Genomic DNA, 17,347 nt, shown 5'->3' with positions numbered 1-17,347 from the left:
TGCTTGGTGCGTTTTCTTCTGCAATTTTTTGCAGAAAATGAACTTTGAAAAATTACCATTGGTACCCCAATCACTCAAAATGCATCATGGATCATTTGTTTCCAATTCTTATCAATGTGCGCACATGTAAAATGATAACAACATGCATTTTACCCCTTTATAATGAATCAAAAACACCTTTAACACAAATCGAGGGGTTGAGTTGCTTGATCAAAGTTTGCCCTTTTCACCTCAAATGGTCATTCTTGCTTCCATTTGCCAACCCTATAACACAAAAATAACAAATTAACTAAAACACTTATTTAAGTCTAAAAATCACAAAAAATTAACACAAATAACATAAACATTGGGTTGCCTCCCAATTAACGCTTTTGTTTATAGTCGTTGGCTCGACTGAAAAAGTTGAATCACTTTAGAGCATTAGAGAGAGATTTTCTCCCCATGGGTCGAAACTCCCGAGCCAATCCACCATGTGGTGAACCATGCATTGATCTTCATAGTCCAATTTCCTCAAATGCCAAGGAGGAATATTAGACTTGTCATAGAGAGGCTCAACTTCACCTTGGAGTGGATTTTGCTTGTCTTTTCTGAATTGGCTCAACTTTTCACCATTTTCTTCATGGAATGGCGAATTTATTAAGCCAACTTCCATCCTTATCTTCTCCTCCTTTGTTCCTACACCATGAAAGTTAGTACCAAAGATATTTATAAATTTAACTTCTTCGGTCCTTTCTTGGTTAACCTTTTCATCAGATGGCATATTAGAAACAAGGGCAGTAGGCTCTATACTCCCTTCTTTATTATCCAAATTGAATTCCAATTCCTCACCATTAACCCGTAATATAAGCTTGCCTTTTTCTACATCAATTATAGTTCGTGCAGTGGCTAAAAACGGTCGTCCTAGAATAATTGGCATTCTCACATCTTCTTCAATATCTAAGACAAAAAAATCCACAGGTATTATAGATTGTCTTACCTTTATGAGCACATTTTCCAAAATACCCATGGGACGTGTGATTGACCGATCCGCCAATTGCAATGTAATATTGGTAGCTTTTAGCTCTTGAAGTCCCAATCTCCGGACAACCGATAACGGCATAAGCGATACACTTGCACCTAAATCACATAAAGCATTAGAAAAATGCAATTGACCAATAGTGCAAGGAATAGAAAAACTTCCCGGATCTTTCAATTTAGGAGGGAGTTTATTTTTAATCAATGCACTACACTCTTCCGTTAATGCTATCATCTCATTATCTACAATTTTCCTCTTCTTTGACATGATGTCTTTCAAGAAACGTGCATAAGAGGGAATCTGTGTTATAGCATCAATGAAAGGAATGTTAATGTGCAATTGTTTAAACATTTTGAAGAACTTTTCAAACTCCCGATCCTGTCCATCTTTCTTCAACCTGTGAGGAAAAGGTATCACATTAGAATTTAATTTGGGATGAAGTGCATCAATATCAATGATAACATGATCATTTTGACTTTCTTGCTCCCCTTCAATTACTTGCTTCTTGTCTTTTTCACCACCTGAATTTTCAAAATCGAATCCCTCAACCGTTTTACCGCTTCTAAGAATGATTGCATTGACATGCTCTCTCGGATTCACTTCGGTTTTACTTGGTAATTCACCAGGGTTTCTATTGTTGATCACATTGGCAATTTGACCAATTTGAACCTCCAAGTTTCTGTACATCCCAGCTAATTGGTCCAACCGCCCCTCAACTCGCTCGAATCTATCCGAAGTCACCTTAGCAAGTTTTTCCACCGCGATCTCCCAACTTGGTTTAGTTTCAGCCTGTGGTTGCCTTGGTTGAAATCCCGGCGGATTGGTTGGCCTTTGTTGATTGCCTTGATCTTTCCATCCAAAGTTTGGATGATTTCTCCACCCCGGATTGTAAGTATTCGAGTAGGGATTATTTGGAGCATTTCGGTTGTAATTATTGACAAATTGTACCTGCTCAGAATCAACACACTCATTAATATCATGTTCACCTCCACATATAGAACAACATGCTGCATGTGCATTAGATGAACTTGGACCAACTCCACCTTGTCTATTTAGCAACTTCATCACATTATTCATTTGAGCACTCAGCATATTGAGAGTGTCCATTTCTATCATACCTGCGTGACGTCTTGTATTACCTCTTTCATTGGCCCATTGGTAGTTATTTGCGGCCATTTCTTCTATCAAATTCTGAGCTTCTTGGGGTGATTTACCCATTAAAGCTCCACCTGCGGCTGCATCAATAATAGTTTTAGTGGAGAAAGATAAACCATTATAAAAGGTTTGTATGATTAACCACTCCGGCAGTCCATGATGTGGACATTTCCGAAGCAAATCTCTAAACCTTTCCCATGCCTCATATAATGATTCACCTTCCATTCGGCTAAAACTAGTGATATCCATTCTTAGCTTAGCAGTCTTACCTGGTGGAAAATACTTATTTAAGAATGCTCTTGATAAATCATCCCATCCGGTGAAAGTATTAGGAGCATGAGAGTGTAGCCAAAGTTTGGCCTTATCTCTCAATGAAAATGGGAACAATCTTAGCCTTATAGCATCATCACTAACTCCATTCATTTTAATTGTATCACAAATTTCCAAGAATGTAGCTAAGTGTGTATTAGGATCTTCTACTGCATTACCTCCAAATTGAGATTGTTGAACCATTTGGATAAGTGATGGTTTAATCTCAAAATTGTTAGCATTTACCGTAGGCCTTACTATACTTGTTTGAGATCCTTGTGTTCCCGGTAGAGCAAAATCTCGTAGAACTCGCCTATTTGCTTCATTTTCAGCCATTTCTTCTTCAAACGGTAGTTCTATCAAAATTTCCTCTATTGGTTGCCAAATCTCTTGTTCCTCTTGCTGTTGTGTGTGCCTCCTTTGTCTACGTAGTGTCCTCTCAATTTCTGGATCGAAGGGTGCGACTTCTCGAGACTCCCGGTGCATACACTACAAACAGAAATAAGGAATATTATGCAACTTCAATGGTCAAAAACTGATTACAATAAAAGATTAAATATAGTCAGCTCAACTAACAAAAATAAATCTGTCTAAATTAATAGAGTTGGTTAGGCTCTAATATTGCCGCTCCCCGGCAACGGCGCCAAAAACTTGACGGGATTTTTATATATCAATGCAAGTTTAATTCCGATTTTACACCCGTTGGACTGCAAGTATACAGGTCGCAATTGTAGTACAAGATGTGTATCGGGTCGATCCCACGAGGAGCTATTAAAACAATTATTAGACACTAATTTACTCTATTATTTAGACTCACAATAAATTTGAGCAGAAAAATTCAGAATTTAATTCAACTACAAAAATTCTTAACTAGATAAATGCAATTTCACAAAAGGAATAGAATTCACTAAATATTAAGATCTAGGGATGTAGATTCCACTTATGACTCAAAAGATCTAAAATGAATTAATTCAACACTTGTTATTGCTCTTGTTTAACCAAGGATTCATTTCCAGAAATACCAAAATCACATTCTCATGATAATAATGGGTTAAAACAGATTAGTTTTTCCTAATCTCTTGGTAAATACTAAATCTGTTCTTATTCACACATGAAATGCAGATTTCATCCACTTGAATGTATTTCTATTCTCATGAATATACAACTCAAGTTCTACTTGTGTCATTCCATTATTTTTACCATTTCTTAATGAATAAAAACAACTATAAACCTGTTATTGGTGATCAAACAACAACAAGTAATCAAGCATACACAAGTGGATAAGTTAATACAAGATATAACAAGTATAAATCACAATCACTTCATATCACTTGGCCATAAGCTTCATCTACTCCCTAGATAAAGGAAATTAGCTACTCATGAATGATGAAACACTCATAATTTCATTAATGCAAATCATCATGAATTTACAAATACAAAAAGAGTAAAGAAAGTCTTAGCCAAGATATGGTGAAGCCTTCCAAAAATCTCCTTGTCTTGAATTTAGATTATTACAAGATGAAACCTCAATTGTCCCTTTGCAAGTACCTAGCTAGAGAGAATATGTTTTTCTGTAAGAAACTAAGCTACGTATGGCTCTCCCAGACCTCTCTCAATGTCTTAGCATAAAAACTACTCAAAGGCTCTATTTTTCCAAGTCAAATTCTAACCTTTGATTCCCAAATCTGCACTTTGTTAGCATAGTCAAAAACCAATATTTTTGACTTGAAAATAAGCCATCTTTATTGCCCTTTTGTCTTCTGAGGCATGTGCACCGAATTCTCTTGCAGATTGTAGCTGGAAAGTAGTTTGAACATAAGAGAATTGACTGAGCAAATTGCAGAATTACGGCCAGAAAACGCGCCTACACAAAACGCGGTTACAAGTCACGTTTTGTGTACTCGCGTATTCACTTTGGCCTTACTTCATCTGTGATTTTCTCTATCATAAAGGCCGAACTGGCTTTTGTGCAAAACACCAAAGTTGTAGCCCTTTGAGTTAGCTTTCCAATGCTATAAAAATCATCCAAATCGGAGTTGTACAGCCAGAGATATGATCGAAATACTCTCACCTGGTCAAACCCCTGTTTCCAGTTTCGACCACAGAGTGCAGCTTCTGTATTCCGACTTTTTGTCCATGAAAACAGCAGAATTGGATTTCGATGTCTTCATACCAATTGTAGGTCTCTTTCTTAGCTTTAAAATGGTATAAAGATCACCTCAATCCGATAAGTATAGCTCCAGATATAGCCAAAATACCGAAGAATGTTAAAACTGATTTGTATTGCATTTCCTCACTTGAACGTTTTTCACTTCATTCTTCTTGTTACCACTTGAATTCATCACCAACTTTCTATTTTTCATCTCATTTGACATCCTTTGGTGATTGAATCATCATTCCTGCATAAAAATGAAGTTTTTATCATTAAAATCACTAAAAATGCAATATTATCCACTTTTACCAACAATATATAATTTTACCAAAAACCTCTTTATTTTATTTATAAAACTAGATAATCAACTCAAAATTAACTAATAAAATGCACTTAAAAATACGTAAAATAAACTCTTATCACCCCTCCCTATACACTTCCCATCCCCAAATGCCGATTGGAACCCCGAACCCAATAGTGGGGAAGATTAAAAAACAAAAAAAACTTGAGACTTCATATTATATGCAAAAAAATATAATTTGTAAGATAAAGTCTCAATTTGTTCTATTCCCTGTTTTAATTGAATTTGATTTTATTGTGCAACTAAATTTGATTGAAATTTAACTAAATTTGCTTAAGTAAAATTTCATTGCACAGAAAATCAAATTTGGTTTCTAATACCAAGTCTCAAGTTGTTTTATTTCGCATTCCAAAAACAACTAATTTAATAGGTTTGCTTATTAAATACAGTTCCTTGTTAGAAGTATTAATATGTCAGCCAAAAGAGTAGGAAATACACTTCGACGACGAGAAGCAGAAAAGTACAGTCCGTCGGAAAAATGTAAAAAGCAAATTAATACAGAATTGTAAAAACCACACTATATCGAGGCAATATATCGCTTGGGTTTGTGCATAGAGAAGGGAACGGTGTGAATTTTCCATTTCTCGAATAATGCTTTGAAGGAGAGGTGTCAAAATGGACGACTTGGGCGGATTTGGACGGATCATAATTGGATAATAGGTATAATTTGGTCAATCCATTTATACCAATTTATATAAATGGGTGTAAATGGATACTCATTTATATCATTTAATGGTACATCTAATTATACCCATTTATGACTCATTTGAAATTCTAATTAAAAAAAAATTTCATATGTTGTTTGACAAGAAATAACAACATTTTACTGTTATTAGATTGGTAGAAAATTCAATTTTATCTCCTTAACACACACACTAAAAATTAAGTTAAAATGTATAACTATTTTTAAATTGATATAAATGAGTGAGTCGAATCAACCCACTACCCACTAATTAAATGGGTTTAATTGAATACCCATTTAGACCCATTTAAAGTTAATGGGTGAGTTTGAACAAGTTATTACTGGAAAGGTTTGGGTGGATCAAACATAATTTAATTGTGATTGACATCTACAATTTAGAGCACAAAGTTTGTTTCGTTAGTATTATTGTAGTAGTCATGCCATTGCCTTTTTTAGTTCTTAACCAGTGACGTAAACAGGGATGACAATGCGCAGCCACCCGCCTCACAGGGGGACTAATAGAGTAGGGGTTGGGGTGGGGGGGATTTTTTTCCCCTGTTTAGAAATGGGGTGGGGGGCGGGGGAGTATACCCCCACCTCGCCACCCACTAAAAAAATAAATATATAAATAAATATATATGTATATAATTATATATAATATTTAATTTAATTAGTTACAAACTTATGATAATTATATTATTAGTTATATGTATTATATAATGTATATTAGTATATATAATATAATTGATATTATTGATTATACTAATAATTATATATGTCTACTAATAAAATTTATTAATTAGTTATGCTAAATTTACTAATACATTTATACTAAATTCCTAATTACACTTAATACAATAAAACATTTTTTCTCCAAAAAAAAAACACAAGCATAATAATGAATTAGTGATTGTATTTGTGCCAAAAGTAAAAACTTGACTATTTTAGTTGTATTTATTTCATCGTATTGGATTGTATTCAAATAACTTTTGTTTGATTATTTTTAGGAGTTTCAATTGTGAAATTATAATGAATAATAACTTAATGATGTATTGATATTTTACTACTTGATAATTTGCTAAATTTTAACTATAATAAAATCATATAACAAATTTTTACTAGCCCCTGCGGGGGAAGCGGGGTGGAGCGGGGGAAGCAGGGGAAGCGGGACGGGCAGGGGAGAGGGCAGGGGAAATTAATAGGCAGCGGGGTGGGGGCAGGGTAAGGGTCCCCCACCCCGTTGCCATCCCTAGACGTAAACATCAATTTAATAAAAAGCATCCCAATGTACATCATTTCTTGACGACCTTGTAATAGCTTTTGAATCACTTGCATTGCATATGGGGCTTTGCTTGATGGCGCAAGCAAAGGTTATGTGAAATACAGACCAAAACAAAATGGGATATGGCCATATGGGGCTCTTTGATCACAAGCATGTAGGAATTCACTCAGTCTGTAAGTTGTCATCCAATCTTCATAGTTATTTTTAATTTTGTACTTTACTAGGGTGTGTTTAGGAACCTAAATCAAATAATGATTTTTTTGTTTCATTTATTTTGAAATCAACTCTTCAACTGCGAACTTACTAGGAAATGGAAATTGCTGATCAGCAGATGAATGCCAAAATTGACAACAATTTACAGGTCTATCTAACAAGTGCCCACTTGCGAAGATATAGTTCGAACGTTAATATTTGAAAGATATAAAAATAAATAAAAAAATTTTTTTTGAAGATTTTATCATTAAATAATGTTTTGCCATCGCCCACGTAGATATATCTTTCATTATCATTAGGCTTTCGGCAATTCAGGCAACCCTGCATAGACACACTGATGTGAGTTGTTGCACCAGAATCTAACCACCATGTGTGTCTAGGTACCGAAGTTAAATTAACCTCAGAACAAACCAAATTAAGAAGCATACCTTTCTTAGCACGCCAAGCGTGATAGTTGGTGCAATGCTTCTTTTGATGCCCTTCAGCTCCACAGAAGAAACAACTATTTTTTCCCTGATTATTTGATTTCTTTTGTTGTTTCTTTTGTGGCGCTGTACCTGCAGCTCCTTTTTCCTTCTTCCTTTTAAGTCCCTTATTTTTATTATTAGTGGTTGACACCAGATGGGTACTTTCTGTTTGCTCTTGCTTCAACCTTTCCTCTTCCTCTACACAGTGTGAGATGAGTTCATTTAGAGACCAAGTCTCCTTTTGACAGTTGTAACTCACCTTAAATTGGTTAAACTGTGTAGGAAGAGATATTAAAATCAAATGCACTAGTAACTCTTTAGAGAGTTTTAACTTAAGTGCATTTAATTTCGAAGCAAGATGAGACATCTCCATGATATACTCTCTGATATTGTCTTTACCACTATATTTCATTGAAACTAGGCGTGTCAAGAGCGTACTAACTTCAGCCTTTTCGTTCTTGATAAACATTTTTTCAATGTCCTGAAGGAACTCTTTAGCGGTTACAGTCGTTTCTGACATTGTTCCCCTGAATGCTTCTGGAACGGCCTTTTTAATGATCATCAGACACAAGCGATTTGATCTCTCCCACCTCTCATTATTTCTCTTTTCATCAGAGGTACTCTGATCTGTAAGAGGTGGGGGAGAATCAACCCTTAACGCAAGGTCGAGATCCATTACTCCAAGTACTATCAAGAGATTTTCTTTCCAGGACTTGAAGTTTGTGCCATTCAGCATAGGAATATTATTGATGTTGGAAGTAATATTTGTAAAATCATTCGCAACTGAACAGAAAACATAATATAATTAAAACAAGCTCACATAAATCAAAACAATAATAAATTCAAATAATGGTAGTCCCATCTCAAGATACCGATATTCCATTAATATTTCGTCTTTGGACAAAAATATTAACTTCTGAGTGATATCTTGGTGCAGTAATAAATGCTGATAATAATAACATGTCAAAAATAAATTTTCCTTTGGGCCAATTTATAAATCACATGTAAAATCCAAATAATTATCACGTATTTATTACCACAAGTACACATGTAATTTCATTAAATATTGACCTTCCTTTGGGCCGATCAATATTCATAAAATTACTAGTGCCCAACTAATTATATTTTAAAATAAATTAATTTCCATAATAGAGGTCACTTTGGTGGCATATTATTTCAATTAATTTATTCCAAAATATATATAATCATACCAATATTCAAATTTAAGATTATCCAAATTAAATAAAAAATTTTGACATTGATCAACTTTGGTCAAAACGTGATCAAACATGGTCAAATCAATCAAATTAAATCATGACTTATTGGACCAAAGGTCCATATCCATAATTTGACCCATAATTAACATTTAAGCCCAAAATTTTCTTGAAATTCATAAGTCCTTTATAAAAACTACATATTTAATGGGCCACACATATGAATTTTATAGGACTTAAATGTTCTATTTAACTTTATTAGAGTTTACTTAAATTAAATAAATCCTAATTTCTTTAACATAAATAAATATACATATTGGCTCTTAAACGAATAAACAAGTCAAAATTTAATCTTAAAGAGAGGAAATAACGAATGACATCCCGAAGCCGAAAGACAAGTTAGCTTACATCATCAAAGCATGCGGATCCCACTGAATCCATATGAAACCAAAACAATGAACCAATAGCATGTATAGTCACACGAAACCTAGACTCATAGTTCTGACAGAAGACCAATTGACCACCAAACATAAGCATGTACAGTCAGACGAAATCAATTGGCCGAAGACCAAAAGCACCATGAATCCCCATTTTTTTTTTTTTTTCTTGTGTGAGGCAGAGGCCGAAAACAAAAGGCATGCAATTATAAAGCCATCAGCAACCAAGGCTTGCAAATTACTAATCAACCGTGCGAATTTACTATGACCGAATATACACAGCAAATTACCAAGACTTGCAAAAAGTAAACGGCAAAGCCAGAACATGAAATCCGAAACACTTAGCCGTACAACAAAAAAACTATGAATTACCAAAACAAAAATATTTCCTAATAATCAACCATATGGGCTCTGATACCACTTGTTAGGGTGGTTATCTAAATCTAACCACTGGTGAAAATCATCACCTTTAAACCCAAAATCTGTATGGCGATTATTAAGAAATATATTAACTGTAAAATAGCGGAAGCGTACCTGAATCCATATTGATAAACTTGATACTTGAATCCCTAGAGATTTGGGGTGGCCTTCCAGGTCAACAGGTATTCACCGATCCTTTGAGAGAGGCCTTTAGTTTCTCTCTGGTATCTTTCCTGACGATGGGATATCAGGAAAGGGGTATTTTGTGGTATTAGGAAATACGACAACTAAAACGATACCTGTGACCTGGGGACCATAACCCTATTTATAGGTAACATTCCTGTTACCTTTGGAGCCCTATTTCAGCCCATCATTGAAATAGGAGTCCATAAGTTTCTACACATAAAAGAGGCCACATCCTATTAGATACATTAAATCCAAACTATATTTGATCACTTTAATTGGGTTTAACCTTAATTGACAGTTTGCAATACATAATTATTCACATATAAGTCCAATGTTGGATTAAGGATCCAACACAAACAACCGCAAACAAGACAGCATGCAATTTGGAGGACACTTGTCCTCATTAGCTAGCCAAGTAGCATGCAAATGTAATTTTGATCGGTTAAGAGGCAACAAGTAGAAGCTGGCTGTAGTTCATTCTTTAGTCTAGCTACCCGAGAGATATTAAGAGGAAAAAGGAGAGAAAGACCAAAAGAAAAGAAGCAACAACAACCAGGAATTCATTCTACCCTCCTTCAACCGTGAGAACCAGCCAAGAATCAAGAAGGATTTCAGTTTATCTAGCTAAGATTCGGGGAGAGAGAGATCAGAAATTTCTCCTAGCTTAAAGCCATTGAGCACTTGAGGTAAACTACTGAATTTCCTCCTCTTTTCTGTTGCGTTTAGCTAGCAGTCTTTTAGACTAAGTTAGAACCAAGAAAAGAAGAAAGAAATTTGGGAAGACAAAGTTCAACAAAGCTGGAAAAAAAAAATTCGTTTAAAGCTGCTACAAGCTACCTGATGAACTAAGCTGCAAATTCCTACCTGTTTCTTCCAAAAACTTGCTAAAATTTCGTTGCATGTCTTATGTATATTCTCTAGTTTACATTTCTTGACATGCATGCAGCTTCTACCTTCAGATGAAACCTGTTAAGATGAGATTATAATGAAATGCTGGCTGGAATTCTTCATACAGTGAAGAATGATTGCCGGCAGAGTAAAGCTAGAAAATTTCAGTTTTTTTTTGCTAAGAGTTTTTGTTGAACCTGGTAAGGATTTACTTTAAGCAACACCTATAGCTTTAATCTGATCATGCATATGATGTTTGAAGTGTTAAAAGCAAGAAAAGATGAACTTTTAAATCAACACCAAATCTGGAATTTCAAGACACCAAACCAAGAAGAAAATTGCAGAAACCGAGAGTGAAGAATTGAAATTTTCAGCTTGCTATCGATATTTCTTAGAGAATAATGTCAAGAGAGGCATACCGTATATATTTAACTTGAGTTTACATGAGGCTTAGCTGAAGAAAATTTAGATTAAAGGCTGATTAGGTGCTGGAAAATTTCTGAGATGACCGAGGCTAAGGAGCTGGAATTTTAACGCTTGTAACTAGAAATTTCTTGAAGATTCATGTTAGCAGAAGTATGAAATATATCTACTTCAAGTTATATAAGATTACTAGTTGTGAAAGTAATGGTATATAAGTAGTTTTAGTTGGAAATGTTGAAGGGAGGCTGCTGGAAATTTTCCAGCTTCATCCAAGAGAAAGGAAGGGAAGAAACTTTAGCTGTCATCTGCAAATTTTGGTTTAAATTTCGTATTTAAGCTGTAATGTTTTGTAAAGCATCTTAACTTCCTCAAGTATGCCAGAAACAAGTATAAACTGAAGTGATGTTTGGAGGAAATATAAGCTTCAAACTGGTTGCTGCTAAATTTTTTTTCCAATAGCCGAGAGAGGAAAAATAGAACTTTAACCAGCTTTTCCCTTCGATTCTTTGGCTGCAAATTTCATATTACTGCTTAAGATACCCTGTAGCATGATAACTACTCTCTGCATGTTAGGTTGGAGTGGAAAAATGAAGCAATTGTGGAGAAAGTTTCACATTTAAACCTGCCAAATTGTTGGAAGATTATACCTTAGCTGATGACAGATTTATGGTGGTTTCTTGGTGGAATACCATGCTGGAATTACTTGTTGTTTGTTTTATTTCATGTTGGATAGAATGTATGTTGTGTGATTGGTGATTTAAGCAAGTAAAAGATGGAAACCCTGTTGAAAATCTTGAAGTAACTTTGCTGGAAAAATCTGTTTTGCTGGCCGAGAGAGTGAAGGCTGAAACTCTCATGTTAATTCCAAAAATTCCATGATAATTGGCTGTAATCTTAAGTGAAACATCTTATAACATCTTGTCCTAGTTTCATGTGCGTCTTATGGATTTTTAACACTTAAAAAGCTGGTGAATTAGAGCAAATTTAAACAACGAGCAAACTAGAATCTGGTTTAGCTCAAAAGGAAAGAAATGAAAAGTTCACTAGCCTTAATCTCTAAATTTGGGTTGAAAATAGTTTAACCCTAGTTTAAACACCTCACAAGACCTTAAATTTGGAGTACATGTATATTTCCCTTGTTTGAGTGATAAATTAGATGAATCTTGAAGAGAAATGAGAGATAGGTTGCTCGAATTTTTCATCTTGTTTGATAAGCTAAGGAACTTGGTTTCTAGTGATTTAAACCTTAAATTGGTGAGATTTTGATGCTTAAAACTTCTCTCCTTACACTTTAGAACTTATGTTTGGGGCTGCACATAAAACTCCTAACCTTAAAAGTGTGAATCAAATGGAAGTTTTAAGAGTACTAGACTGCTTGGATTAGTTGAACTTTGTTTAGAGAATCCTAAACTTCTAAATAAACTTATTAGAATTCACATTAAGAATACCTAAATGATTGCAGTTATATTTTACCTCAGGAATTGAGAGTGATCAAGGGTTTAACCCAGAAAGCGAAGCTTAGTCGATCTTTAACGGTGAGTGTTTCCACATTGTGTGTTTACATTACCTATGTGTTACTTAAATGACGTTTAAGTGATTATGCTAGTGCTTTATTGTAAATTGTTTTCAATTGTCCCTCGCCTTCTAAGTCGGGAGTGTACTTTATCACACTCGACTTAGTTTGAGTTTGAAGATTGATAATTGATCAAGTGTTATTGTAAGTATGTATGACTGTAAGTTGTGTGTGTACTTTACCACACAAGCTGAACTGGGCCCCAAATCCCTTTGTTCAACGGACTATTCGAGCCAGCAAAAGGGCCTGGTCGGAATGAAAAGATCTGGCCTCGAGAGTTTGAAAAAAGGTGTTCTGGCGAGATTCAGGCCAACTTGGCCGGAATTTCTTCATACCCGTCAGAAAATTCTTGCCAATTTTCTCTTTATTTATGTTCCTTTTATTTTTGTTTTGTTATGAAACAATTAAATGGTAATGAATGCCCATTAAAATATCTATTGAATCCACCCAAAGATAAAAGAGTATGGATGACGGTTTGATCTCCTTATACAATTAATTTTGTAACCTCTCTAGTTTCATTATATTAAGTGTATCTATAAATAGAGGTGAGTTTTTTATCATCTTTGGGGCGAATAAGAAAGAAGGGTTTATTACCTTTGTCTACTTCTCTCTATTTTATTTTATCCTACGTCTTGTTATTTTATTAGTTTTACAACATGTTTTGTTTTGTAATGTTAGATCCATTTGAGTTGTAAATGTTTAATGGAACATGTTCCTAGACTAAAGAATTGAGCCAAGAATTTTTTTTATTTTGGGTTTGTGCATGGGTTTTGAGATTCAAGCCCAACATTTTTTATTTGGTTTTAAGAAGTAAAAAATAAGTTGGGTTGATCCTTTCTTTTAAACAAAATAATCCGGTCATTTGTATTGGGCTGAAGAGTTTTGCCCAAAAATATGGCCCAAGGTTGTTTTTCTAAGTGAAATCAGAAACAAACCCTGTTCTTTTGAGTAATTTCATTGTGTCCCTAAATTTTGAATTTCTTTCACTTAGGCCCTTAATTTAATTATATTTTGATCCCTAAATTTTACTTTGTATTCAATTTTGACGCTATTTTTGAGAATTATAAGTTGACCTCAAAAACTTCTCAATTTTGCAATTAGATCCTTAATTTTTATTATTTCTTAATTACAATTGCTTATCTTCTTTAAATTGCAAATCATGCTTCATTTACAAAATTTGTATTTTTTTTAGGGATTTTATGTTTATTCACATTTCTTAAAAATAATAAGGTGAATTTGCTATATGTTTACATTTTCTTTTAAAGTGTTATCAATTAAATTAGTACCTTGATCATTTTGTTGATTTTGGAGCATAAATAAGGCAAACTCTACCTCATTTAGCCACTACTTCAAGGAAGGTACCTTCTATTATTTGTTTAATCTTTTTTCATGTGCTCCTATGTGTTTTTATGTGTGATTGCATGTTTTAAGTACTTTTTCTTTTATTTACTCATTTTAAATTTTCATTTATTTAATTTAGATGCTTATTTGGGAGGCATTTGAATGCCAAATTGTAATAGATAGGTTTCACCCTTTTGCCCAAGAAAATGTATTTAGATAGGCCATGTAATAGATAGATTTTAATTTTGCTAAAAATGTAATTAGTTAGATAAATGTAATAGACGGGTGTATTATTTTCAAAATCCCCCTTTTAGATTATATAGCTAGGGTTTCCAAATGTAATAGTTAGGTTTTATTTGCTAGCATACTTGTGTGTTTGTGTGCTTATATAATTTTTTGCTTTCTTAGGGTTTTGCATCTAAATATTATACTTACGTGTTATGTGCTATCTATGCTTTATGTGTTATTTGCTTTATTTATTTGTTTATTTATAATGAGTGTATGATGTCACCATACTAGTCAAATGCTAGTTATGATTTTTTCTTCCGATTTCTCACTAGTCCAAGGCTAGTGAAAATTTGTAGAAATGGACTGATTTAATGCTAGTCCTTTTAGGCCATTCGCGCGCTATGACATTTATTACATTTTATGCATTTTTTTCATTTTTAAGTTATTTCCATTTGCATTGAATATCCTCTATATTAATCCCTTTATCCTTATATGTGCAAATCATACCATTTGCTAGTCCTTTTAGGCCATTCGCGTGCTAGATTCACACTTTGTATGACATTTATTGCATTTTATGCATTTTTTTCATTTTAAAGTTATTTCCATTTGCATTGAATATCCTCTATATTAATCCTTTTATCCTTATATGTGCAAATCATACCATTTAGACTTGCATTTCATTTAGATCATTTAGTCTATTTGCTTGATTAGACTGAGAGTCACTCTCCGAATATGGAGAATAAGTGAGTATGGTTCTTTAGACTTAGCACGCTGTTATCCCCCTCTGTAAGAAGGAAAATTGTTTACGAATTTTAGCTTTCCGCACCAATTATGTTGCATACGTCCCTTCTAGGACATGTATATATATATATATATATATATATATCATAATTTTCTTTTTTCGAGTCTCATATTTTGCATTTCTTGTGACCTCTTCAAAAAATCATTCTTAGGTTTCGCAATTAATGTGATTGATACCAATTAAGTTTTAAAGAGACATTTCATCCCTCCTGAGTCGAGTTTTGGCCTAATCGAACCGAATCTTAACTTATTTTTATTGAACTCGAACTCGACGAGTTGGCAATTTAAAACTCCAGCTCGAGCTCAAAAAAATAAAAAATAATATTTTATTTTTAAAAAATAAATAAAATAATATTTTTCTCCATAAATAATAAAATATTAAAGATATATATGTAATTTTACTATTAAAATAAAAAATAAAAAATATATACTATTAAAAAAATAAAAATAATATATATATATATATATACTCGAGCTCGCAAGCCTAACGAGCTTAATATTTTGAGCTCGAGCTCTACTCGAGCTGCTTGCGAGCGGTTTGGTTCATTTGCAGCCCTATCTCTAGATCTAGGTTTGCATGCATACAGAAGCATTCAAATGTAATAAGTTTTATATGTTAGACTAGGAAAATTTTTTACTAAATCTTGCAACTAGTCTTGACTAGATTGAAAGGTGCCTTAGATTTGAGTCGATTAAATCTTTGTCTTCCCTTTTTTCAACTGTGATTTCCAAACTCATTTTCTTGTTTTCAAAGATTTGGAGTCGTCTAAAAAGGGTTTATTTGTTTTTTCATTAAAAATATTTTTTGAGTAATTTGGTACACCTAAACTCGATACCAAGTGACGACTCTAATTTTCTTTCTCTAAAAACCCTCTTTAGACTAATATTTTGGGTCCAAACCGTCGCATTCTCTAAGTCCCATTTTAGGCCTTTCTTCTTTATTTTTAAAAATCAAAAACTCATTTTTTAAACACTTTCTATTTTATTTCAAAAACAAGGCACGACAATATACATATAATCAAGTTGGTTTGCAAGCTAAAGAATTGAAATCTTTGATCTCGAGTTCGAGCTCGATGTTGATAGAAATCGAATCAAGTTTTGACTCGAATTTCTTGCAAGCGGCTTGACTTGTGTGTAGCCCTACTAGATACACCCAAACACTTGCATTACCAAGACACTAATTCCTCCATCAGTCATCCTTCTCTATCCAGAATGCCATGTATCCAGATTAGTTTAGCCATTTGTCATCCTTGGCATCCATATTCTCAGCAATTGTTGTGGGTTCTTGGAGATAAAATAAGATTGCGAACAGAATCTCTTGTACTGCAATTAAAGTATGTGAGTGTTGGATCCAGAAATTATTTGATGATGAATTAAAGTATTTGAGTGTTGGATCCAGAAATTATTTGATGATGACAAATTACGAATTTTTGATGCATCTAAGATTTGGGCTGGGGTTGTAAGAAGAATGTAAGCGTACCTTGGACTACTATTTCGTTTTCGAGCAAAAAATTTTGGGGTTTCACGAAAGTTTGGGTATTGGAAATTATTTATGAACCTCGCTGCAATTTTGCAATGGAGAGAGTCTAGGGTTCTTTATTGTGTAAATTAAGTGGAGAAGAAAGGAAGATGATACTAAAGGAGGAGAGGTTCCCCTAGGGCTGCAAACGAATCGAATCAAGTCGAATTTTGGTCTAATCGAGCCAAGTCTTGACTTAGTTTTATCGAATTCGAATTCGAGCTCGAGCTCGATGAGCTGACAATTTTGAAGTTCGAGCTCGAGATCAAAAAAAATAAAAATAATTATTTTATTTTTTAAAAAATAAATAAAATAAAATTTTTTTTAATAAATAATAAAATATTAAGGATATATATGTAATTTTATTATTAAAAAAATAAAAAATATATATATATATATACTCGAGCTCAAGTTTAATATTTTGTGGCCAGTTCGAACTCGACTCGAGCCGCTCATTTGCACCCCTAGGTTCCCTAACAAGGGAGGAGAGAGCGAGGAAGTGTGTGTTTTGGTGGGTCGTAAAACGTTGACTAGAAATTTTGACTACATGTAGTGAAGGGCATTTGGGACTTTTAATGTGACGCCCCCACTTCTCCCAAAGGCGTACCCAAGGATATCGGCGGGGCGCCTGCCTAGCTCTCGCCAGGACTCAGGTCCATTTATACTTAAACTAACGAGCAA

General features: G+C 33.9%; 1 protein-coding gene, 1 long non-coding RNA gene and 1 other non-coding gene across 3 annotated transcripts; 2 read left to right on the top strand and 1 right to left on the bottom strand.

The window, feature by feature from the left end:
- Window positions 1–231: 231 nt before the first annotated feature.
- LOC140008897 (uncharacterized) lies at window positions 232–2,122 on the bottom strand. Its single transcript, XM_072053803.1, has 2 exons — window positions 743–2,122; window positions 232–264 (listed from the first exon to the last, which is right to left on the bottom strand). Exons 1-2 carry the CDS (start codon window positions 2,120–2,122, stop codon window positions 232–234), a joined length of 1,413 nt encoding a protein of 470 aa, XP_071909904.1.
- Window positions 2,123–2,321: 199 nt separating this feature from the next.
- Window positions 2,322–2,428, top strand: LOC113694423 (small nucleolar RNA R71). The gene has a single exon (XR_003449373.2). It is a non-coding gene; the product is annotated as a small nucleolar RNA R71 (small nucleolar RNA).
- Window positions 2,429–10,385: 7,957 nt separating this feature from the next.
- LOC140008162 (uncharacterized) lies at window positions 10,386–11,995 on the top strand. Its single transcript, XR_011815564.1, has 2 exons — window positions 10,386–10,579; window positions 11,778–11,995. It is a non-coding gene; the product is annotated as an uncharacterized lncRNA (long non-coding RNA).
- The last annotated feature ends 5,352 nt before the right edge of the window (window positions 11,996–17,347 follow it).

The sequence above is a fragment of the Coffea arabica genome, chromosome 6c (genome assembly GCF_036785885.1).
Source record: "Coffea arabica cultivar ET-39 chromosome 6c, Coffea Arabica ET-39 HiFi, whole genome shotgun sequence".
Classification (NCBI taxonomy): domain Eukaryota; kingdom Viridiplantae; phylum Streptophyta; class Magnoliopsida; order Gentianales; family Rubiaceae; genus Coffea; species Coffea arabica.
This window is presented reverse-complemented; position numbering and strand designations above follow the sequence as displayed.